Consider the following 25,109-nt stretch of genomic DNA (forward strand, 5'->3'; position numbering starts at 1 on the left):
TACATGCTGAACAGACTTCTAAACTTTGAGTGCGAACTTGGCTAATGGAAAAGATTAAAATCACAGAAATGGAAATGACTTGGACTGGTAATGGAAAGGGTTACTTAAGAGGCAAACATACATGCTGTACTTTTGTCCCCATGTGCAAACTGTGGGTACAAAGCAGAAGAAAATTCAAGACCACCACTGATCTGCATCAACAGAAATGGTGGTAAAGAACAGCACCACTTTGAACTCTTAAACTACTCCCCCTTAGCACATTAAGGATCAACAAAATATTCACACACACACACACACACACACACACACACACCCTTCCACCTTCTTTCCAAATTTCCTAAGCATTTCCCCTCCAAAACTATAAATGAAGTAACAGGCTGAAGATGATCCCTGAAATTTAACTTCTACTCCATTCAGGACAAGCATGTTGGTGGAAGCACCTTGACAGAGATATATACATGAAGATACACAACTATGAAAGTGTACACAACCTGATCTCAATTATGATCCACCTGCCATAGAAAACTATCAATACCACATGCAAGTGGTACTTCTACAGAAGGCAAGGCAAATTACATAACTGTACCTGCGGTCTGAATCAGAATGAGAATGAGCTGGAACGCACACAAGTTGACTAAACCTACACAATTCAATCCTACTTAAATTTTTAACTGGAAAAGGCTATGCAAAATGGCACTATCAGAAGAGTCAAGTTAGCTAAAGTCACACATTTTAATACAAACTTTTAGTTTCGCCTGCAAGAAATGTTGGAAGCACTTAAGTAAGCTGTACCATACAAAATGCTGGTAATATAAGCACGTAACACCCAACTCCATTGCATCAGACAATGGGTTGAGGTAGAGTTGTTGGGTCTGATGAATACACCCAAGAAACTTCTGATAACCATATTTATCAGGAAAGGAAGCAGCAATAAGCAGCTGGTGCAGGATTAAGGAAATCAGGAGAGGGAAACAGTCCGAGAAAGGCTAGAACAAATAAATACCCAGGTACCAAATATAAATATAACTGAGGCATTTTAAAATGCTTACACAAGCCAACATTCAGTACCCAAATGATAGCATAAGACAGATGGGAGTGTAAGCACCTACTTATTGTAGTTGCACGAATCCAGGATTCAAAATGTGATGGAGAAAAAATAAATTATGACCAATAAACTTGAACAAGCTAAGCTAAAAGGTAGAGGTTAATGATAGGGAAACTGACCTAAGATTGAGCCAGGGGATTCAACACTAGATAAAATAAGGCTGCACATGTGCCAACATTACTATATACAGAACTCAAGAACAGAGATCAATATTAATATCTATATCTGAATACTGCTACTGCATTTGCCATGTGTTCAACCTCCATTCATGAGGGTCTGTCCTGGTTCTGCTCGGCTTGTTTTTCACAATTTGTGATAGAATGCAAGTAGCCTCAGGGATAAATAGTGTCAAATTGCTAGATCCCAGACCACAAACGCTAGCCCGCAGAGTGGGTGAGATCTAGTTTTACTTTGTTTATACTACATCTCTGCAGTATTGTTTGGGTTGTAATGTACTATAGCTTTCCACCAGAGATGTGCAGTAGTAAACCCCACACAGTCCAGCTAATTGGGCCTACCTGAGTGCCAGCAATGTCAGTGAAACATCCACAGTGCATGTCAATTTAACTGCAATATTAGGACTACCAAAACAGAAATAAAAATTAGAATGTCTGGTCATACAAATGCTAATACATGAAATGCCAGGGTAATCCTATGGGCTAAGCTTGTAAAGGCTCCATGGCTATTAGCCCAATACACACCTATGAACCTATAAACAAATATAACTGGAGTGGACGCTATACATTCGTTTCTTACACAGAAAATCAAAAGGCATGTGAAAAGAATGCGTTTCGGTTTCTATAGCAGTTGAACTGCTAAATACAGCACAGTCAATGCCACAACAAAAACCAAATCAACAGCTGTCTATTATAGCAATAACCCACGCCTGGGTGTGGGTAATGCTGGATTTACCCAAGGTTGGTGTGATTTGGTCCAGAGGGTGAACAAAGCCAACCGTGGGTAAATCCAGCATTACCCACACCCAGGCATGGGTTATTGCCATTATACAATGACATAATTTAAGAAAAAAATAATTACTTTTCTTAAATAATGGCATTGTACAATGCCTCCCCTTCCACAGTTGTCTGGTATTCCGCAGAAGTTCCGATGTACTGCGCATGACTACGCAGTACCCCAGAGCTGTGGGCAAATGCAACGGAGAAAGCAAGATCCCCGTTGCTTTTTTTTTTTTTTTTAAACCTGTGTCGCTATGTTAAACTCCTTTAACATAGCGAGACAGCGTTTTAAAATAGACTTATACTAATGTAAAAAGTCCGGGCGACCGGACCTTTTTCCATCAGTACAAGTCTATTTACAACGTGCACACTGGCCAGTGTGCACGTTTTGGAATATTAATGGGGGGGGGGGGTCATGGTATAATCTGCTTTATACTGCAGTTGACAGACTAAAGCATGGCTTGCGTATATTTCTTTTTAAATTATATCATTAGTATTAACAGTCAAGGGAATGAAAGCCTACCAGCCTACACAGCTTTGTATTTTTTTGGGACACTGACAAGATCTGTATATAGTGCAAGTGAATTTAATGAGGCAGTTAGTGGTATTGTAAAAAATCATATCAACAAGGATTTAAACAAGTGAAATAAAAATTTAGAATACAAAATAATTTAATGGACAGCACAGAGACTGCCCATCAATGACGCCATGCTCTTACTGCTTGTCAATCAACTTGGGAACACAGAAACCTGGACAAATTCTGGGGGGTATTACAATACAATATCACCATTGTCTGCTACGACCAGAAAAGAATCCAGAACCCGGAGATATGCAAATGCTATCATATCAGAGGTCCGTGTGCATTACACTGTCCTGCCCGTTTCAAAGGCCTTGAACTTTTATTCCATTGGACACAGTCTCCTCAAGCAAACACCGAGGCATCCAGTATCACCAAATGAGAAGCCGGCTGTGGAATAAGAAGGCTTGATGTGTGCCAACTTACGCCCCCACCAATGCAGTTCCCTTTTCATAACTCCAGAACAGGAAACAGAAAGAACAGAAGTGTAGGTGTCAGAGTCCAGTGTTTTTTTTGACTAGTCATTGAATTTTTCACATATGTCGTCTGGCCAGAGGAAGTTCTCCCAAATGTTTGAGATATTCCCTGGCAACCTCCAGAGTCTGCTTGGAGAATTCCAGAAAACTGAAGTATTTTGTCTTGAGGAAAAAACGCCATCATTAGGGATTTATCCAGTAGACGACCTAGAAATTGTATTCCTCTCTGCTGACCAGGAGATCCTAGACCAATACCCAATAGAGACACCTGACAATTCTTGAAAGACCCTGCCACCATCATACATACAGGTATGAAAAATTGCCTGTTGTAAAACACCCTGACAGCAGAAGGCAGTCCACAGGGCAAAGCAGAAAATGTGACCCACCAACAGGAAAAAAAAAAAATTGTCAGATCGAAGGGAAAGCATTTTGACGTGAAAGCTGAGAAAGGCAAAAACATTTTTGGAATAAAAAGCCCTTGCCTGTTTTGGAAGAGGGCAAAGGTTCTATTGCACACTGCATCAGCATCCAAGAGGGGCCCCCAATTGGCAGGGTGTGGGTAAATCAGCTGGAAAACACACACACACACACACACACACACACACACACACACACACACACACACACACACAAGGGATCCTACTGCCAAAAGTAATCTTTTAATATAATGCGTGCCATCAAAGAATATAATGTTAAAACTTGGAAACAGAGTGCCCAGATTTCAGGTCCAGTTCACAGGAATGCTTGGATGAGGAAGAATATTGTTTAGAGTAGAGTAAAGGTGGATGTATCAAACAGCTCTTTAGGAGCCAAGGTAAAAACCACAGCTGTAGTTTATCTAGCTTTGTGCTCCTGTTGTCCTACCTTTTATAATGGAAAGACTGAAGGCAGTTTGACAGAAAGGATTTAAGAGCATTTATACAATAAAATAGAAGCACCGATGCTTGCAATATAATCATGTGACAAAATGTAATCAGCATAACAATTTTTTCATAATTGATTGGGTAGATAATCAGCAAAAGAGGTGGGGGACTGGGAAAGTTTGTTGGAGTAAAAAGAATTTCTATGGCAAATGCATTTAAGAGCTGCATCTGACCTGGACTTAAAATGATTTTAAAAAAGTCTTGTTAATGAAATATTAATGGCAATATGCACATTTATTTTTTTTCTCAATATTTTCAACATTTAAATATTTAACATTGTACTACTAAAATGTTTAAAATACTAGAAACATTAAAAATATGTTTGAAGATGTTTAAAGCAGTTTATTGTTTATACAATATCCCAAACAGGTTAGGCTGTTCTAGCTGTGAACAAAACACCAGTCTTCCATGAAAACTATTTATGAACATACAAAGCTGCTGCCCTGAGTTTTTCCAACAGAAAGTAAATACACCTAGGAGGAAAGAGCGCCTAACCAGGAGAGCTATGCAAAAAGGTACACTTCAAAAATCATCCTACTCACATTTAAGTATTGCCAAGGGATTGAAGTCCTGCAACAGGAATTTTATAAATTTCCCATATGGTGAGTTCTGGTACAAATACCTTACAGCAAAAGATAGGCTCTTGTAAAGATTAATGTATTCAGCGATTCTATGTTAATAAGGGTAAAACACTGATCCAGATGAGCCAGTTTCAAGATCAACTGGTTTCAAGATCAATAAAAAACAGTAAACCATACCAAAAAACTATGAGAAAAATCAGTTTTTGTAAGACACAGACATGCTAAGTAAAAAAGCACTGCTAGCTTTACAATATCTATAAATATTAAGGCAGTAGGGGAGAGAGGGAGATTGGTAGGGATAATGGAGTTAAGGAGTTTTAGGTTTGTTGGTACTGGGTGCGATCATGTGGATGGGAGAAAAACAGGATTATTGACTGGAGATACTACACGTGCAGTGGTACTTCAGTGAGGTCTCTTTCAGGTTTCCCCCCCAAAATTACAGGAGGGACAGAAATCTAAAGATTTGCTGGGAGAGGCTCCCATGTTTGTTGTGCTGGGTTCAGTGAAGTTATTTCGGAATGGATATAATCTTAGACTGGAGTTTTGAGGGCTAAGTGACAGTTGTTCTGAGTCTACTTCAGACGAACAGTTTATATGTTACGGAAGTCCAAAGAGGTACATCTTACTGGGGGTCATTTATCTTTGGTTAAGACTGTAAAGTAAACATTCTTTTTGAGGGTGGTGCTAACCTAATAAATCTGCAGATATGATTGACAGCAGTTTGCTGTAAGTTATTTTCTTGGATCCATTAGCAAGGATTAGTCTGCATTCAAGTTAATCAGTTAAGACTCCTTTACAAATCACAAGTTTTGCTGTTTTAGGAAAGAAAATTTTTTTTTGCCCCAAATTGACAAGTTATTCTGGACTTAGTAGTAGAACTGACATGGTACTGAAAAGCTGGCACACTGCACTACACAGATGTCCAAGTAAGGGGTAGTTTCTGTTCTGCATTATGGGAAGAATTCTAACGAACTGGAGAGAACCTAGTTATGCATCAATGATCATGGCTTTAATCATTTTTTTGTGTGAAGAATGAGATTTGAGAGTCAATGGGAGATGCAGGTTGGGCCTTGGAATTGTCTTTTGATGCACAAGTGATGCTAGGGTGGGGAGAAGGGGTGGCTGCGCCAGGTCTGAAGAGGTCACAACAGGCAGATGTCAATGATGTCACACCACACAAGTAGTTTTAAGCTTCAGCCATGACAGCAAGTCAGGTACTGGTATTCACATCTGAATACTGATACTGCATTTGCCATCATAGTTGAAGCACTGAAGTGCTGCAGGGTAGTTCACGTTTATCAAGCTACTTGCTTGCCATAATTTCACAGTAGCAGACTTGGAGGAGGCACCCATTCATGGCAATGCACAGGGTGCAGCTAACATGTCCAAGATCTACAGATTGTCACCTGCAAAGAGAATTATAGTGGTTTGAGGGGATGGTTTGTTGGAAGATTCTTTATGAAAATAAAGAAAAGGGAATGGTGAGAGGATAGAACCCTGTGGTACTCCCTTTGATAAGTGGGGCCAGTACAGATGTGGTTTTAAAGATTTGTACTTTAAACTGCCTCTTGGTAAGGAAGCAGTCATGCCAAGGAAGAAAGCTGGAGTGGAGGCCCACTAAAAAGGGAGTTAAGTAGAAGTTCACAGCTTACAATAATTAAAGGCCTTAATGTGTGCTCCTTGCCCCATCTTGAAGAAAGACTGAAAAGCAGGACATCAGTGATGGACTGGCAAAATGCGTGTGAGAGACAGAGAGAATCTGTTGGATGCATGTCAGCATGGAGCTGAAGCATTCCTTTTACCACACAGTAAGGCACTCACATGCAGCTGCAGATTAAGCCAGCATGCAACTTAGGGTATCGGGCTACAAACCACCAGCCAAGCTGTAATAAGATCACACTTGCCTCTACATTGCTGCCCCCCCCCAAATCAACAGATACCAAAGTCTGTGTTAGTTGAAGACTACTTTCTCCTTCAAAAGGTGGAACCTGCCTAGTGCAGCAACAAGTCTGGGTTATGCTCCAAGAGGTCCTGTGGGACAGGATGGCACTATAGGACAATGCCCCGACAGACACACACCAATAAGCTTGTTTGAAGTTTATTTCTCAACTTCACAGCTTTACAAAAGGAACCCCCAACTTGCAGCTGGAATGAAATCAAATCCAATATCTTTTAGAATCCAAGAATCTATGGCATAAACATAAAAGAACAGCTCTTATTACCAGAGAACCAATGTGAATTTATTTCTTTCACAGACCAAAATCCTTGGGCTTTGTGACTGCTCATATGAGCTTGCCACACTAGTCAGGATTCACCCCACATTTAATAACGGCTTAACCACTAACAGGCTGGTTATTTGAAGCCACTACACATGGGATTCATACAAACCGAAACTGTAGTCTGAGCATTAAGTGGTGCACAATCCCTGCAACCACTCTACTCTCTCTCTTAGGGTGTATCCTCTTGCAACTTCATGTAAAGCTCCCCACAGTGAGATCACAAGGATGATGCTGGCCACTAGTCTTAGAGAACAGAGACAGGTGAAGACTGAAGCGAATAAAGTGCAAAACCATCTTGGGAATAGAGGACAAAAAATAAGCATATCTTGCTACTTCAGAACAGTCCAAGAGCAGAGGTTGTAGCACAACCTGGCACAATTCACACAACTCCAAGATCAAAAAGAGTTAAAGCAGAGACTCCCACTACACAAGAATGTTTCAGCCATTTTCTATGGTGAACCTGCATCTTAATAAAGAAAAGCTTCTAGTTTCCAATCATGGAACTGAACCTACCTCTAATGCAAGGAATCATTATTCCACAGCCTGTGAGCCATCAGCCTGCATACTTTCACAACTCTAGCTAATAACCAGGAGGTCAAAAATCAAACATTGTACCTTGTATTAGTGAAGTAAAGACCTAAACCATTATGTCAGCCTCACCCCTGAACCTCTTGGTCAGCTACTCCAATTAAGCTACATTTTCCTGTCAGTGCTTACTTTCCACCCAATAAAACTAGTTCAAGGACACACTAACTTCTGCAGCAAAATACTGATCCAGTTCTGGCAGACAGCATCTACACTGCAGACACATACTTTTGTGTTATGATGTGGTGTCTGGGAAGTTGCTCTATGAACTGCACAAGGACTTGCTAGAAAGTTAAATTCTCTACATTTGTATACACATGATGTACTTATCACCAAAATTACATCTGCAATTTAAAACATCTTGTCTCTTCTAAAACAAAACAAGAGAAATAGAAGTGTAAAGTTACCACACCAAGAAAATTTTAGATTAACCAAGAACATGAAAATACATCAGATGTAGCTAAAACCAGTAGTGTTTCATACACTAAAGCCATCATCTGAATCTAATTAGTGTCAATGGGAAAAGCAGTATGTGCCATTCAAACATTGAATGCAGACTTCAGTAAAGGGGGAGAGACAGACAGATACAAAAAAGGAAAGGGGGGGGGGGGACAGAGACAGACATACAAAAAAGGAAAGTGAGAAGCCCAACATATCACACTGACAACAGCAAGTTATATAACTTTAAAAGCATGTTGTGTAACGCTCCTTCCACAGAGTGACCTCACGGACATCAATTCTACATTCTATTGACAATCCTAAAAGCAGCCATATGCTAAAAAAATAGTGCATCCAAGCTCTCAAGGGGCATGCAAATTTGGCTACTTCCATCTGGTATAATACCACACTAGCTCTGGCTGCCTCATTTTTAGCACAAGCACTACAGATTCAACTTTAACCATAACTGGTCTACGAACAAAAGGACGGGAAAGTAGTTACAGCTGATAGGCAATGTCCACACCCTCCCTCCCTTCAGAAAATGCAACTTACTACTTGCACTATTTTACCTCTGTAGAATTCTCACCAGTGCTAGACTGTAAAGCTTTTACCTCTGTAGAATTCAATGTCCACACCCTCCCTCCCTTCAGAAAATGCAACTTACTACTTGCACTATTTTACCTCTGTAGAATTCTCACCAGTGCTAGACCGTAAAGCATCTACTGAAGTTTTTCTCATGGTACAGTATTCCAAGATATAAGCAAACATTTTCTAAAACAGGTACTTCCTCACTCTCTACCATTACATACTTTCATACTTAATGTTGCAGTTGGGGAACTTTCTCTGCACAAACATGGCTTTTATAGTAAACTATCCATCAGTTAAGAGTACTGAAATATGCAGAGTAATGTTACAGTGTTGTACATGTGCATGCATTAAGAACAAATGCAAGAGCTTAACACTGAGAAAGTTAACACTTTAAGCAGCTTATAACCAATTACAATCACAAGTTTATACTGAGAAAGTTACAGTTAATATGCTTTCCAAGGAGTTCTCCCATACATAGTTATGCAAAGAAATTTTTTCCGAAGTGAATGTGCAGAGATGCACTTGTCTTCCTGAAAAAAATCAAATACTTACTTACTCAACCGATTACTACTAAAATCCAGCTAACTGCACCATACTGGAAAGATTCCAACACAAAAATCAAGTCTAATCTTCCAAAAAATATTGACATACAAGGCCATGTCCAACCCGGAATTAATGGACATGCTCCACCTCAAAAAAAAAAAAAAAAAAAAACCAGAAAAAGCGACTTAAAAACTTTTATACGGATATAAATAGACAACAAACTACTGGGCACAGTATTTTTCATATAAGGGGTAAATGAAGCCAAATAATTTGGGCTAGGCTTATAAATGCTATTGTAATCCTTGGGTCCTGCCTAAAGCTCCCAACCCCAGTTTTCAAAGACTGGATCAGTGTTTCCAGTAACACAAACTCTTTTCGATACAGAAAACTGGGCACCAACTAATTCAACCCTTTTTGCAAGTTGCTCAGCACACACAAGTTCAACTTCCAAGCACTCACCGCCAGAATGTTTATAGTAGCTTAAAAACAAATCTGCCGGTCTTGCTTTCTTACACAAAACTTAAGTAATTGAAAAAGGAATATTGCCTCCCAAACTAAATTATGGTTTGGCTGTCATATCTGCTGGAGAAAGTATAAAAGTTCAGGACAGCACGAGGGCAAAAAATAAAGACACTATAAATGTTTCCATGGTGAGCTTTGACTAAACTGAAGACCCAACCATGGCAATATAAAGCACACCCTGGAATTACTAGATCAATACCCAAACACCTTTTCCTCTTTGTGTATATACAGACACACACACAGCGCATCATGCTGGCTCGCAAAACAAAAAACACACTAAGAAAGATCAGAGCAGCAGTACGTGAGGTGGGGGGGGGCAACAAAGTAGTGATCAGATACACTGGCTAGGCAGCTAACTGCTACCATATTATCAACAATGCACACTCCTCACTAAATGATTAAAACCAACTGCAAGCCATGTAGTAAAAGTTGTAAAAAAAATGACCCTAGTAACAAATAGGTGGCAAACTGAACCAAAGAAGTTCAATGGGGACAAAGGTTGATAGTAGTCTGTCATTAAACTTTAGCAAGTAGTTAAATACACACCTTGCTGGGCTCTCAGTAATTCCTACACAATGGTTGAAACTGAGGGATGCCCAAAAGGAAGAATTATACAAAATTCAGGGACTGCAGGTGGTTTCAGAGGACAGAACCAATATAAGAAAATTTGCCAAATTTCTCCAGAAAGAGCCCTTAAAATGTATGGCTCAAGACCCAACTTATCTGACCTGTCTTGCGAGCAGCCCAAGGCCTCAGCATCTCTTTCAGATGAGCAGAATCCACATCAGGAAAGGCAGAAAATGAGGGGAAGACTCTTTAATACAAATTTGGCCACAATCAGCATCCAGCACAAATCCTGCAAAAGCACAGGTATAATGACACATCTGCCAGTCTAATCACAGACTTCTGTACATACCTACAGGCAAGCAGGCTAAGCCACAATCTGAAAGCCTAACTGCACTGCAGTAGTCAAAGGAGGCAACACCAGTCCAAAGAAAGTAGAAATGTTTAACCTTAATTCAGATAACAATAAGACACCTTGAGGAGGAGAGCAGACATTTATTCTTGAGCATCAGTCTTATCAAAAACTAACTAGGTCACAGACATGAGAAAAATTCCAAATTATTCCCACCACAATCATAACAGCAGCACATCTCAAAGGCAGGCATTACAATGATTGAAGTTTGACTTTGCTAATTCGTAGTCACCTAAATGTTAACTATTCAAGGATGGAGACCACCAAAGAAAGCTGACAGCTCATCTGATGCATCAAGAATAGAGGCAGTAGCCTTTATAATCAATTAAAAACTTGGGATTAGTGTATGGTAAAACTTTCTGAAGTCGATAACCAATTACTCTTTACCTGCACTACACATACCAATATAAAATGTACGCAGTTTTTAACACCAGATTTGTCTGAAGACTTTTAAACACAAGTACTTGGATGCAGCATGAGAGTTCATCTGTAAATGGAAAATACTGCTTAAATCATACTACTTGTACACTGGTACCAATTTCTTTAGCAACTCAATCACCCTACTGCACTGCATTCTAGCAGTTTTCTTAAAGCCATTTTCTTCACTACTAGTGGGATGACTTGTAGGTGAATACTGTAACATTTACTATTCACAAGCACCAATGACTACTGAACATTCACACAAGTATGAAAATGTTCAGCATCAGGTTGTAGACCATTCTGTCAGTGACTCAAAAAACAAAGATGTGCTGCCGATTGTCACGACTTCAAATCTTGTAACCTCGTATCAGCTTAAAAGAGTTGATCAGTATGTTCCTATATTGTAGCACTCCCTCGTTTGCTACAGTATACAGACATTTATGCCAAAAAGTTCACAAACGGTAACCTTAAAAATTTTAACTATTTAAGGCATATTAAATGTAAAGAATCTAGAACAGATTTTATCTAAGAATTCCATAACTAAATTATAAATGCAGACCTCCAATTCAACTTGGTTAATGATCAGTTCAAATCTTCATATAGTAATTTATACATGCAACATGTACCATTACACATAACTGCCTCCGGGGTTAAAACTTGCATCTCTATCCGTATTGCCACCGAAAGTCCTGTCTGCATACCTATCAATACCATGTGCCACAACATGTCACATTCAAATCAGCTGCACGTTTGAGGTAGGGAGCCATAAACAAAGTTTCAATAACCCTTGTTCAACCTCCTCATACTTTACTCATCAGCACTTCTTGAAACTTTTTAAATGCAATTGTGATTAACCACATTACTCTAAATGAACACAAATTTACATCAGGGTTCTTAGATAAGGCCCTGCTCAATTTGGGAGGCAAACAATATTAAGTGCTTGACAAGGGTAGCAAAAGCTAGTTTACCTGCTTGGAGATGCATATGGCAAGGCATCTTATGGCCCCTCCCGCAATCACTTGCCTAGCACTGCTCCTATAAGCAATGTAGAACTATATGCTGCATTAGTAATTATGCATTTATTTTCATTACTTAAGCCTAGCCAAATTATACTATAATTATGCAGTCATAAGATTCTTATGCCTTGCATACGTTACTTCTGCCATGGAACTCGCGACCGTCTACATTTCACAGAATGTCCAGATGTTTGCCCCACATGTTCTGTCTGTTCCTCATAACATATATGATTTTCTGGCGAGTCATTGAAAATTGAAGTCACTAAATAATGACTTTATATCCTACAGAAAATGCACCGCAATACATCAGCTTTCTAAGTTTGCTTAACAGTAAATACAACTTTCCTATTCATGCCAGTGCTGTACGGTACTACAAAACAATAAACCTGGTATCAACTATCCTGGTCACAAACAACAGTACTTCTTAAGGCTGCAGCGATTCTTCTATAACGCGTTACTATGATAACATAACTTCCCAAATTACTGTTAGTCTTACCTGAATGCAGAAGGGACAAGAGCTCTTGCTAAAAACTACAACACGCTTATTTTCGATCAGTTGCTTAAGCCGGCCTTTCAGCTCTTCCCGCCCTGAGTCGCTACCTGTAGGAGGCATGGCAGTGTCTCTATGCCTTTCCTCGTCCTACAAAAAATAAAAAGAAAGAAAAGAGAATTCTAATTCTCAAGTGTTCACAACTAACTTCAGAGAAGACCAACTACATCACCCAAATCTGGTACCTAACAGTCAGCTTAGATAAATACTAGATGTTGCACAAAGTACTACAAATACCTGCTCACAACTCCAGAAGAAATCAACTCAGCTAAAGAAAAACTTCTCAAGACACACTAAAACCTTCCCTAGGAATGAACTACTGCAACCTTCCGCATTGGCAGCCTGATATTGGAAGCTACTGATCTGTGGGCGTGTTTTAGAAGGCTACAACATTGCCTGAACAGTATTAAGCATTTTTCCAGAATAAAAACTAGATTCAGAGAGGTGGATTTTTAGCTATAAGTAACAAAGACCAATTTAGAAAAAACGGGAAAATATATTCCAAGCCCCTCGTGGCATTTTAAGGCAAGCAATGTAGAAGTCTAGTTTTATACCGCCATCTCCTGATTATTATGTAGAGCTGCGAGGCTTTTAGCTCTATGTTGAGAAAAAGGGAACTTAGGTACCTGTGACTTTCCGGACTCTGAACCTGAGATTTAGGGTTAGTACTTTCAGATATTTTTCAAGTGTATTTTATAACAAGGATTGTTCTTTATTATGAGTTTTAAAACATCCATGTTCAACACTGAATCATATTACATAAGATGTTTTGCCTCATATGTTTAGTCCATTTTTCATAAAATTGTAGTTTTCCTGCAAATTATTATTAAAGATCGAAGTTAGAAAATAATGACAGACATTTGAGTTTCATACTTCAATCAAACCCTTCAGAAACTTCATGCGAATCCATGCAAAACCTGTTATTCTATCTACTTTCTAAGTTTGTAAGAGCAATATTTAAAAATTGTCCCTACTTTGGGCCTTTGTCCCACTTTTATTTATGGCTTTGTCCAGATTTCTTGCTTACAGAGATTGAGAGGTATGACCAGAGGTCATTTTAAGCCTAGCCGTTTCATCCCAATGTAATACCATAGAAATGTTAGTACCCAAGATTGCATTTATTGATGACTGCCCATGTCCAAGAGGGTTGTGGGCAGCTGGGCTCTCTCCATGGTAAGAATTTACGGTACCCCATCCACTCATCCAGGTTCCTCTTGAATAGTGTAATAGAGGTGCTCTGTTTCACATGAACTGGTAGCCTGTTCCAAATACACGGCAGTTGCTGCGAGATAAATCTGCTCCTCCAGCATGTCCTATTTAAGTTGCAGACCATATTTAGGTCCTTGGAACAGGTAGCCCTAGTCCCATTTGTTTTATGTATATGCAGCAAGTTCATTAGGTTTGGGTCTTGGATTGCTCTGTAGGCCAGGCGTAAGTCTATCCTAAGAAATCTAGAGGATACGGAGTATAGTGACAGAGACTTTAGTCGATCTGTGTAAGGCACATGCTGGAGCCCCTTGATCTTCTTTGTTAGAAACCTCTGAGGTTTGTCTGTTTGGTGCAGGTGCTTAGTACGGTACATACCAAACGGGATTATATTTAATTATGGGCCAGATAAGTGACGAGTATAGGGGTTATAACTTCCTTTGCTCTTGAGATGATGCCTATACTAATCAAGTGTGCTATGTAGAAAGCTTTCCTAACTACAGTAGACACATGGTGGTCGAAATTAAGGTCACAGTCAACTTGTGATCCTGGGTCCCTTACCACTTCATGGGTACTTAGGGTACTGTTGATTTGATAGTGTGAGGGGACATTGTTTATGCTGAAGGGAATGATGATGCATTTCTTTGCATTCAGTTTGAAACCATGACTAATACACCAGCCGTTGGCCTGCATGAGACCCTCCTGGAGTATACTGACATCATTTGGGGATTCAATGATTGCACCTAGTTTGCGGTCGTCTGCAAACTTGGTAAATCACAACCCCTTAGCTTTGACCTGAACTACTGAGAAGTATATACCAAACAGTAGGGGGCCCAGCACTGTCCCTGTGGCACCCCACTGGTAACAGGTTTGCTGGTTGGGTCCCTATCAGCATCTTGAATGCTGACAATATCAAATTTGATATTGTCGCATCAAGAATGCCGAAAGGGCAGAACATTGAACGGGTAAACGGAAATCTCCATAAGGAGAGATTTCCATTTACCTCAATGTAGTGCGGTCTCAGAGTTGGTATATTTAAGTAGCGGGGGGTGTGGGGGGTGCAGGGAGGCTTGCCCCCTGCCTACATCCTTTAGTTTTTTTTGGGGGGGGGGGTTACTTTTTTTATCGGTATTCGAAAATGTAATAAGTCGATCATTTCAGTTCGACATTTAGTGATTTGATCTATTACATTTTCGAAATGCTGATATAGACCCGCTGGTTGATGTGAAGTCACCCACTTTGATAGTGTGTGTCCAGTTTGTGAGACAGTTGACAACCCATCGTACTATAAAAGAGTTTACATACAGTTTACTAAGTTTATTAGTAATGCCTAAATGTGGGATTGTCTTGAAAACCTTTGCCAGGTTGAGGTATGCTGTGTGGACAGATCTGCCCTCATTAATGGCCTAGGTCACATTTTCAGAGAAATCAAGGATCTGTCCTTCACAAAGCTGAATTGGGTAGGATCCAGGGTTTGGATGTCACCTATGTCTTTATTTACGAGGTCCACAATGATATGTTCTGTGGCCTTACAGATGATGCTGGTCAGGCTTATGGATCTATAATTCCAAGGGTCTGTTGCTAGGCCACCTTTGTGGAGGTGAATAACTGTTGCTGTTCTCCATTCCACAGGAACAAAGCCTGTGGTTAGGCTATGATTGAAAAGGATATTTAGTGGTGATGCTAGTTCATGTTTTAGCCTGTTTAGAAGAAGCTTGGGATGTTGTCTAGTCCCATAGAGGCTGTGTTTTTTGCCTTGGCCAAGGATTTGATTGCCTGCTCTCATATATATTGGGTGGGTGGGTGGAGGGGTTTGGGTAAAGGTTTGTTGTAAGTTCATCAAAAGAACCTGTTGTTAAGTATAAAGTAATACATGTTGTGAGGTTTCTAGTTGAAGTTGTTAGAAAGCTGCCTGTTTGTTCTAAAGTGTTACTAATTTTACGGAGCTATGTTTCAGATACATATCCGGTTCTGACTTTCTGTTGTTAGTGCTACTTAAGTTGCTATCATTTGTTTATATACAGTACAGGCAAATAATAAAAGAGAAGACCATGCAGGTGCATCAGATTATCTGAAGACTGCTATAAAACAGAATCAGCCTGAAAAGTACTAATACTACCCTGGGCTGGTTATTAATAAGTCACCCTAACAATATAAGCTCCCGTGGCACCTTAGCTAGCACACTTAGAGCACCTACTCATATATACCACAAGAGAATACCATATTCTGCCAGGGAAAATACATATAAATCATTTGGCAACGTGAACAAATTTGACCCACAACTGTTTAAAACCTCACTAGGATCGCACGGGTCTATATTAGAACATCGAAGTTTCAAACGTTCGAATGTTCATATTGACCCCTATTCAGCGAAAGCTGAAAATATCGAAGCAACAGAAAACTAATTTTTTTCCTAAGGAAAAAAGTTGGTTGTCCGTTTCTTTCACTTCGGTATTTTCAGCACTGTGGCGGAAAGTTATGGGTCGGGTTCAGGTAAGTGTGTGACTGAGTGCGGGTTAGGTTAGTTAGGGTTAGGGTGTGGGTTAGGTATGTGTGCAATTGTGTGAACATGAGGGTTAGGGCGGGTTAGGTGACTTAGGGTTAGGGCGCGTGTTAGATATGTGTGCAATTGTGTGGACGTGAGGGTTAGGATGGGTTAGGTGAGTTTGGGTTAGGGGGCGGGTCAGGTAAGTGTGTGATTGTGTAGACGTGAGGGTTACGCTGGGGTAGGTGAGTTAGGGCGTGGGTGAGGTGAGTGTGTGATAGTGATGGACCTTAGGGTTAGGGTTTGGGTTAAGGTAAGTGGATAGTTAGTGGTGTGTGTATAGTTTAGTGTAGGGTTAGGTGTAAGATTTTAGGTGTATGTGTGTGGATTGCTGTTTGTTTGGTGTGCTTGTGTTGTGTGTATGTGTTTTGGAACAGCAAATATTTTCCCTAGGAAAAAATTTGCTGTTCTGTATGTTCGATGTTTTCAGCTTTCGCTGAATAGGGGTCAATATTAGAACATTCAAAGTTTTGAAACTTCGATGTTCTAATATAGACCCGATCTCACAACTGGAACGTCCAAAAAATCTTGCCACTAGATGATGCTGTTGTCTATCTTAATAAGATAGGACTGATAAACTGCATGGCTCCCCTTAGGATTAAAAGAGTGCAAAAAAACCCTGCTCCTTGGCTCACTCCAACTACCAGGTAGTTAATGAAGAACATACTTCTCAGTTGTCCAGATTTTCACAGAATGTCCAGATTTTTTACTCATTTTTGATCCATTTCTCATAAAATTGTAGGTTTCTGGCAAATCGTTGAGGACTGAATTCAGAAAATAATGGCAGACATTTGATTTTCAGACTTTATATCCTTCAGAAAATTCATGCTAATGCAAAACCTGTTATTATATCAACTTTTTAAGCTAACAATACAAATAGTACCACTAAATCCAACTATTCCCCTCTACTGTTAGATCTTCTCCTAAAATTATCCAAATGTGAGGATATTCATCCCAACCCAGGAATTGCTCATCCACGAACCTCCGTATAATCTCCTTCAACAAATGAACTACTATTTATTACATTAAACACACGTAGTACCTGCAATAAAATTACCGAATTTCATATATGGCTTTCACAATACTCCCCTGATATAATAGCTGTGACTGAAACCTGGTTAAAACCTCATATTCCATATATTGAAAGCATTCCCTTAGGGTACAATATTTTATGAACTAATAGAACACATAAAAAGGTGGTGGCATAACCTTAATCTGCCATAACTATTTAACAATAACCCTTACCCCTAAATCTGTCCCATCTTTTCAAAGCACTGAACTAATCATAGCAAACTTACAAATAAATAACTCCAAACAATTAAAAAGTGTAGCTCTGTATATTCCACCAGGCCAAAACATCTCTATATTAGAAGACTTTCTTTATTGGACAACCCAAAATCTAACTAATGAAACTATCATTCTAGGTGATACTAACATTAACTGGATGGATCTGATCTCTGACTTCCCCATAAATAGCATAAATCTGCATGGTTACACACAACTTATCTCCAGCCCTGCGCAAATGCAAAATAACCAATGCTGCTCAACCTTAGATTGGATCCTAGTCCCAGACCCCCATAAATATTCAAACACTAGCACCCTCCTATTCAAACACTAGTACCCCCCCTAACATGTTAAGTGATCATTCACCAGTATATACCTATATAGCCCTGATATAAGGACAGTTCTTAATGACATCCTGTTGTTTACATTAATTGATTAATTGATTTATTTGGTTTAATTGTAATTAGTGTGTCTATATAAAGGGAATTATGGGATTGTAAAATTTATCTGATGAAGTTGATGACGAAAACGTTACTTGTACTTTTACAGCATTAAGTGTGGGTCTTTTCACTTTGTGTTCGGTGTTTGGAACTGAATAAACTGTTGCCTTTATCCAGCTCAACTGTGGTGCTTTCTACTTGGTTATAAGTTTATTTTAGCACCATTTTATCCTTTTGTGGTGATTCACCAGTATATACCTATATAGCCCTCATTCATGATGTGAAACCTCATACTTACAAAACATCCAGAAATCTAGCTAACTTTAACCAACAAATATTCAATAATATACTAAAATACATGAACTGGACCCTACTAAAAATATTATCAATGGAAGAAGCAGTTAGTCACTTTAATAAAGTCTTATTAGATACCCTTAACAGCCTTGCCCCCATCTGAATCAAAAGGGCTAAGCTCAACCATGCCCCTTGGTTACCTAAAGCCACCAAACAACTACTACTCTCCAGAGACCGAGCCTGGAAAGAATGGCACAAAAATAAAAATAAAGCCAATGAACTCAAATATAAACAGCTATGGAATACAGCAAAAAATAGTAATCACAGGCAAAAAAAACTACTTTGCTCAAAAACTATTCAGCCAAACAAATAATTCTAACAAATTTTGGAAATCCATTTCCTTACTCCTTAATCCTGGAAGTTCAGAAAAACCATCACCAGCTCCAAAGGGCCACACAAAATAGCTCAAATGTTTAACTCTCACTTCATCAATAGTATTCTGAAACTTATAAATTGCTGTCCACCTAACACCCTCTCTAGCCTCACAGACAATCCAAACCCTATAGATGTAGCTCAGGTAAACCTCCATACAAACAACTCATCTCCTATAGGAACCTCAATAAACAAACCCTACAGACTCTTCTTTCTGTCTGCATAAAGTACCCACCTCACTAGTGCATAAACTTCTTAAAAAACTAAAAGCCTGCTCCCTATCCGCTGACAACCTTCCCTCAGAATATATCAAACCTGCTGCTGATGCAATAGCCGACCCTGTCAGCATCCTTATTAATAGACCCATCATAGGATCCAATATTCCCAAACTCTGGAAAAAATCCATCATAACTTCATTACACAAAGGTGGCAAAACCAATGAGGTAACCAACTACCGACCATCTCTATCCTCTCCCCTCTATCCAAACTATTGGAGAAATGTATTCACACTCAGCTAATAAAATATCTAACTGAAAAAACCTCCTTGCACCAACACAACGTAGTTTTCATCTGCCACATCATATCTCCACTGCTGTTCTCTCATTCACAGGCACTGTGAACAAAGCCTTGGATTCTGGATTGCTAACATCAGTAATTCTATTAGACCTATCAAAGGCTTTTAACACAGTGTCACATCCCAAGTTACTTCAGCAACTATCAATAATAGGATGCTCTCAATCCACCCTCAAATGGTTTTCTAACTACTTAGCCGATAGAAAGCAGTGTGTCAGATGGCAAGGTAGCCTATCTGAATATCTAGTTAATAAAACAGGAGTTCCTCAAGGGTCTATGCTTGGGCCTCTCCTTTTTAATATTTTCATAAACAATCTGCATACTGCCTCCCTTCAAAGTACACTCATCCAATATGCAGACAACTGCACCATCATCTCCTCTCCCAGTAATCTCCAAAACCTACTAAGTATAACACAAAATGAGTAAATCCAACAACACGGAAACTGTGCACCAACTGCCAAAAGAGCACGTTTTATTGAATAACCACAATACGTAAACGCTTTAAAACCACAGTGCGTTTTCGTCCACATCAACACATAAGACTTCATCAGACAAATAAATCATCAAAAGTGGCTCATTAAATACTCCAATAAAATTGAAAACAACCAATAAAAAACCATTACATCATATCTTCATCAGGCAAGAAAAAAGGCTCATTACATACAGAATTTAAACTAAATTAAAACATTATACACACATACATTCTTACTAAAACCATTGTAAATCTATCTGTGTATCATATACCCATATTTCATGTAAAATAAATTCATTTCAATAAATAATCCTAAAATAAAAATCAAGATGTTATTAGATAAATTAATTACTTTGTTAAAAACTCAAACTGTTTTTATTTAAATAGCACCATCTACTGTTCTTATGGAGCCATTACTGGTGCCAGCTATATTCTAGCTGCTCTCAGTTTCAACACAGAGGTTAGTGAAATGTGCTCATTTAGACCAGGGAAACTTGTGGCTTCTACCAATATTTGCCACCATAATTCCTTAAATTCTAACCATTCCTCCCAGGGACCTCCTTTCATTTCCTTCTTAACCTGCTCAAGCACAAAAAAAGAAAACTTTGAGTCCTCACATATTCTTGTGTGCTTGTATAGAGCATTTGTTTCTTTTTTCCTAAGTATCTCATAGGTGTGTTCATAAATTCTTTTTTTCAACGCTCTTTCTGTCTTACCGACATAATATGAATTACATTGTGAACACATTGCCATATACACCACTCCCTGGGATTCACAGTTGTAGTATCCTGTACTAATGATGTTGATGTCCCTAGCTATTAAAAACATCTCACTTTTATTACTAACATATTGACACTGATTGCAGTGTCCACATTGGTATGTTCCATTCATTCTGTTAGGTATACCAACTTTGTTTGAAATATTATTACCACCATTCAACTTGTTGTATTCCAGCAGCTTTTTTATGCTTCTACCAGTCTTATAAACTATTTTGGGAGCATCTTCTTTAATATTCAGAATATCCGAAAAGGATATAAAATTGTCCCACTCCCTCTGGAAAATCTTTTTCACCTTAAGATTGAATAAATTGAACTCCATTACCAGAGCCGATTTATAGTGAAGCTCCCCTGTATTGCTGTTTTTATTGTTGATGTCAACCAATATTTCAGCATTATGCCTTTACATCCATAGAAACCCATGAATGAAACACTTCTACTTAATCCTAAAAATCTAAGCTATTGCTATTCTCAACTAAACCAGTATTACAAGATTTCAACACATACTCACAAGACAACACAAAAATTGAAATAGTAACACATGCCAAACTATTAGGCATTACTATAGGCAACAAACTTACCTTTGAACAACACATACTCAGTACAATAAAAAAAAATGTCAAACTTGACAGACTCTATAGACACAAACTTTACAAGGACAAGCCCACCCAAAACACACTTGGCAATACTCTTCTGCTCCCATCCCTCTTATATGAAGCCCCAATTTTCACCAACCTCCACCAGTCTCTTAAAAATAAAACTACAATCATGCCACCATAAAACTGTCAAATTTGCAACTGGGATACCTTACTGATCACACCACTGTCAAGCCCTTAAAGAATTAAACTGGCTAGAATTCCAGTACTGTCTTGATTCCACCCAAGTAACTCTTAGCTCATAAAATAACTTACAAACCAGACAGCTGCCCTGCCCTACAGCACATCCTACAATCATATTCCCCATCCTATAACCTGTGATCCACTAATAAACAACTTTTAACCACTATCAAACCTAACAAAAGAGCCAGTCAGAACCTTTACTCCTATGCCACTGCTAGGAAATGGAATGTCCTTCCTCCAAATATCACCATCCTAGACTCATTAGTCTCTCCTTTAATAGTCATATTGCCACAGTAGTCAGGAAGTCCTTCTACGTGGCTCACCTCATCATAAAAGGGTTCTCATCCAGGAAAAAGAGGTCATTGTTCCACTCAATTCAGCTGTCATTGGACCAATTATAAAGTACAACACCCCTTTTGGAATGTACCTCACAAGACATCTGCAGCAGCTGGAAAGGCCACAGAAGTACCTCACAAAGAGGATTACTGGCCTCAAACAAATACCCTACACTGACCGCCTCAAAAAACTCCAGCTTTACTCCATAGCATATCGCCTACTCCAAGATGATCTTTGCCTAACATATAAAGCTATGTCAAACCCAGAGCTGTTGGATATGCTACACCTAAAGAAATCCAAAGCCCTCCGAGCTACATGCTCTAGGGACCTAAACCTTGTCACCACAATAAACAGGATTTGCTGGAGGGATAGATTCCTGTCCCAGAGACCTCCCATTCTCTGGAACAGGCTACCCATCTACGTCAAGCAAAGTTCTTCATTAGCACTATTCAAGAAAAATCTTGATGAGTGGATGGGAAATAGGAAATACACCCCGGGGATCACTTCTGTGGCTCTGCTCGACAGTGGCACAGGAAAATAACTTTCTTGGGTGGCGTAAGCCATGGAACCTTGTTGGCTAGGCTTACGTAGGCCCTTGGGCCGATAGCCTGGTACCTACTTATGAACCTGTTAAAAGCATTCAAGCTATCTTTGAAGAAATACTTCTTCAGCAATCAGACCTGTTCCTGTGCCTAAAATTATACTTCTTCCTGTTCCCCATATTTTTCTTTTTCTCTGTCCTCTCACCAACCTCATCATTAAATAATATGCTTCATCTCTTTCTATCTTCACTCTTCAGCCACTATGCTACTATAACTTTTTTTCCCACACTACATTTCCATTTTATATTTTACCTTTTCTTACTTTTTATGTCTAATACCTAAATGCCTTAATATCTCCTTACTTTTGTTCTCCTATTTACTGTTGCACTACTACCTCCCTCCTCCTCCTCTCAAACCTTTACAATTTAACTGTTCCTATCTACACTATCAATTCAAAGGTTCTTTTGAACACACCTTGATAAGTCATATGACAATGTTTGGCACTTTGTGCCTAGTATATGTATTATATGTATATAGCAAGTCCATCAATTGTTGACACATGTATATGTAAATAATAACGCTGCAATTTTATTAACTTGCTTTGTTAAAATTGTTTAATACCTTTAACTATGTATATGTTTTAGTAGTAGAGCTTTCCCCCAGGGCCTCCACTGAAAATGGGCTACTGACCTAGTGGACTTTCCCAGTCAACAAATATCAATAAATAAATAAATAAACTGTAAGAGCAATATTTAAAAAGTGATCCTATTTTGTGGCCTTTGTCTCCACATTATTTGTGGTTTTGTCCACATTTCTTGCTCTAAGAGGTTGAGAGGTATGGGAATAGAGATAAATCCTGAAAGGCATGCCTCAATAATAGAACAGAAAACAATCTTTAACTATATAAATACATATGAAATAAAGACAAATGCTAGATCAAACATGACAAGAAACTTTATTACTCCAATTTGCAGAACAGATGCTACAGGAATTCTAGACAGTTTGGGACACTTTTATCTAAAATACTATGCCCTGACTCAAAATGGCATTTTGGCGCACTTACATTGAACATGCCATTTGTCGAGCTGTTCATACTGAGATCGCAGTACAGTCATGATTGGAAAATTTGCCCTTTCGTCACTGTAGTGCGATCTTGGAGTTGGTATATATAATTAGCAGGGGGCGTGGCCACAAGAGTGGAATTCAATAAATGGCATTTCCAATGAAATGACATTCGTTGAAGTGAGTTTTCACTGATTTAATACGGACCCTTACTAAACAACTTCACAACAAAACTCAAAACATGTCAACCTTCTTTAATAATCTGACCACATCCCACTCAGTCTCATCTCCCAGTTCCAATAATACTCACTCTTTCTCCTTTCAAACATTTTCTGCCATAACAATCAAGAAATATCTCAAGCAAATTAAACAGAGAACACTAGCAACCGATGGAATTCATGGTGATTTCTTAAAAACAGCAACCAGCTCAATTCCCTTTCCAGTATGCATTCTCAGAAACAGGTCTAGTCAAGAATCACACGTCCTATCCCTATGGGAAAACATCTCACACCATCCCACTTTACAAGGGAGGTAACTCTAATAATATATCTAACTTTAGACACTGCCATTCCCTCTTCTCTTACAAAATTTTTGAAAATCGCATTCATAATCAATTAATGACTCATGTATAAACTAACAACCTTCTTACACCCACACAACATGGTTTCAGACCAGGACACAGCACTACCATAGTACAATTAAACTTCGCCAACACAATTAACTTAGTCATAGACAAAGGCCATCTGGTTACTGCCATGTTTCTGGGCCTGTCCAAAGCCTTCAGTACCATTTCCCACAGCTTTCTTCTTAATCAGCTCTTTTCACTTAGATTATCAAACACTTCCACCAATTGGTTCTCCAGCTACCTTTCACTTAGATTATCAAACACCTCCACCAATTGGTTCTCCAGCTACCTTTCACTTAGATTATCAAATACCTCCACCAATTGGTTCTTCAGCTACCTTTCCAATCGACTCCAGTCCATTAAATGGATTAATTCTTACTCATTCTTCCTAGCTGTCAAAACAGGTGTTCCCCCAAGGTTCCATATTGGGACCACTGCTTTTCAACATATCGGCCAACAACCTACACTCCACCAAATGTCAAGCATTCCTCATACAATATGCTGATGACTCCACATGAATCTGTTCTGTTAGTAACCTAATTACTCTACAAGACCTCACCAAGAGTCATTTTTATCAGTTGAAAGTTGACTCAATAATTCCCAGCTTCTATGCAATTCCCCCAAAAAATATGCAAAGCTGCTGCTATTCCTCCTTAAAGCCCTTACACACCTCAAACAAAATTTCTGAATAACATTGTCTGACAGGACCCTTATAGAAGTTATCCCCCATACCAAGCTACTAGGCATGATAATTGAAGATAACCTGAAATTTGATATGCATGTGCAACAAGTTATCAAAAAAAAAAAAAAATCATCAAAAATTAAAGACAATCTGTATGGGTGTACCTAGCATATTTGACACCTGGAGTGGAATTTTTTTTTACCCCCATGGAGATTTTTTTCTAACATCTCTTTCTGTATGATAAACGTTTTTAGTAATAATGCAATGAAACAAAATATGGCAGGCAAGGAGCAAATGAGGAGCAGTGATCAAATTCCCAAAAAACTCAGCCATCCTTCAGGAAGACTTGTCCCAAACAAATAACTAGTGCCAGAATCATGAACTAAAGCTAAATGTCAAAAATGCATTATCTTTTGCTTTGGAAAGTTGAGTACGACATTGACAAAACACCTCTAAGAGCTGACCC

At 38.9% G+C, this 25,109-nt stretch overlaps 1 protein-coding gene across 1 annotated transcript in view; it reads right to left on the reverse strand.

Moving 5' to 3' along the window:
- TXNRD3 (thioredoxin reductase 3) overlaps nucleotides 1–12,887 on the reverse strand; it is a 708,837-nt gene extending 695,950 nt beyond the window's left edge. The window contains exons 1-2 of the mRNA XM_044078410.1: nucleotides 12,773–12,887; nucleotides 12,482–12,625 (exon numbers count right to left, since the gene is read on the reverse strand). Coding sequence (XP_043934345.1) covers nucleotides 12,482–12,598 — 117 coding nt within the window. The 5' untranslated portion in view covers nucleotides 12,599–12,625; nucleotides 12,773–12,887. The remainder of the gene's footprint in view (nucleotides 1–12,481; nucleotides 12,626–12,772) is intronic.
- Between the last annotated feature and the right edge of the window lie 12,222 nt (nucleotides 12,888–25,109).

Source organism: Protopterus annectens, chromosome 7.part0 (genome assembly GCF_019279795.1).
Source record: "Protopterus annectens isolate FY-2018-M chromosome 7.part0, PAN1.0, whole genome shotgun sequence".
Lineage (NCBI taxonomy): Eukaryota > Metazoa > Chordata > Ceratodontiformes > Protopteridae > Protopterus > Protopterus annectens.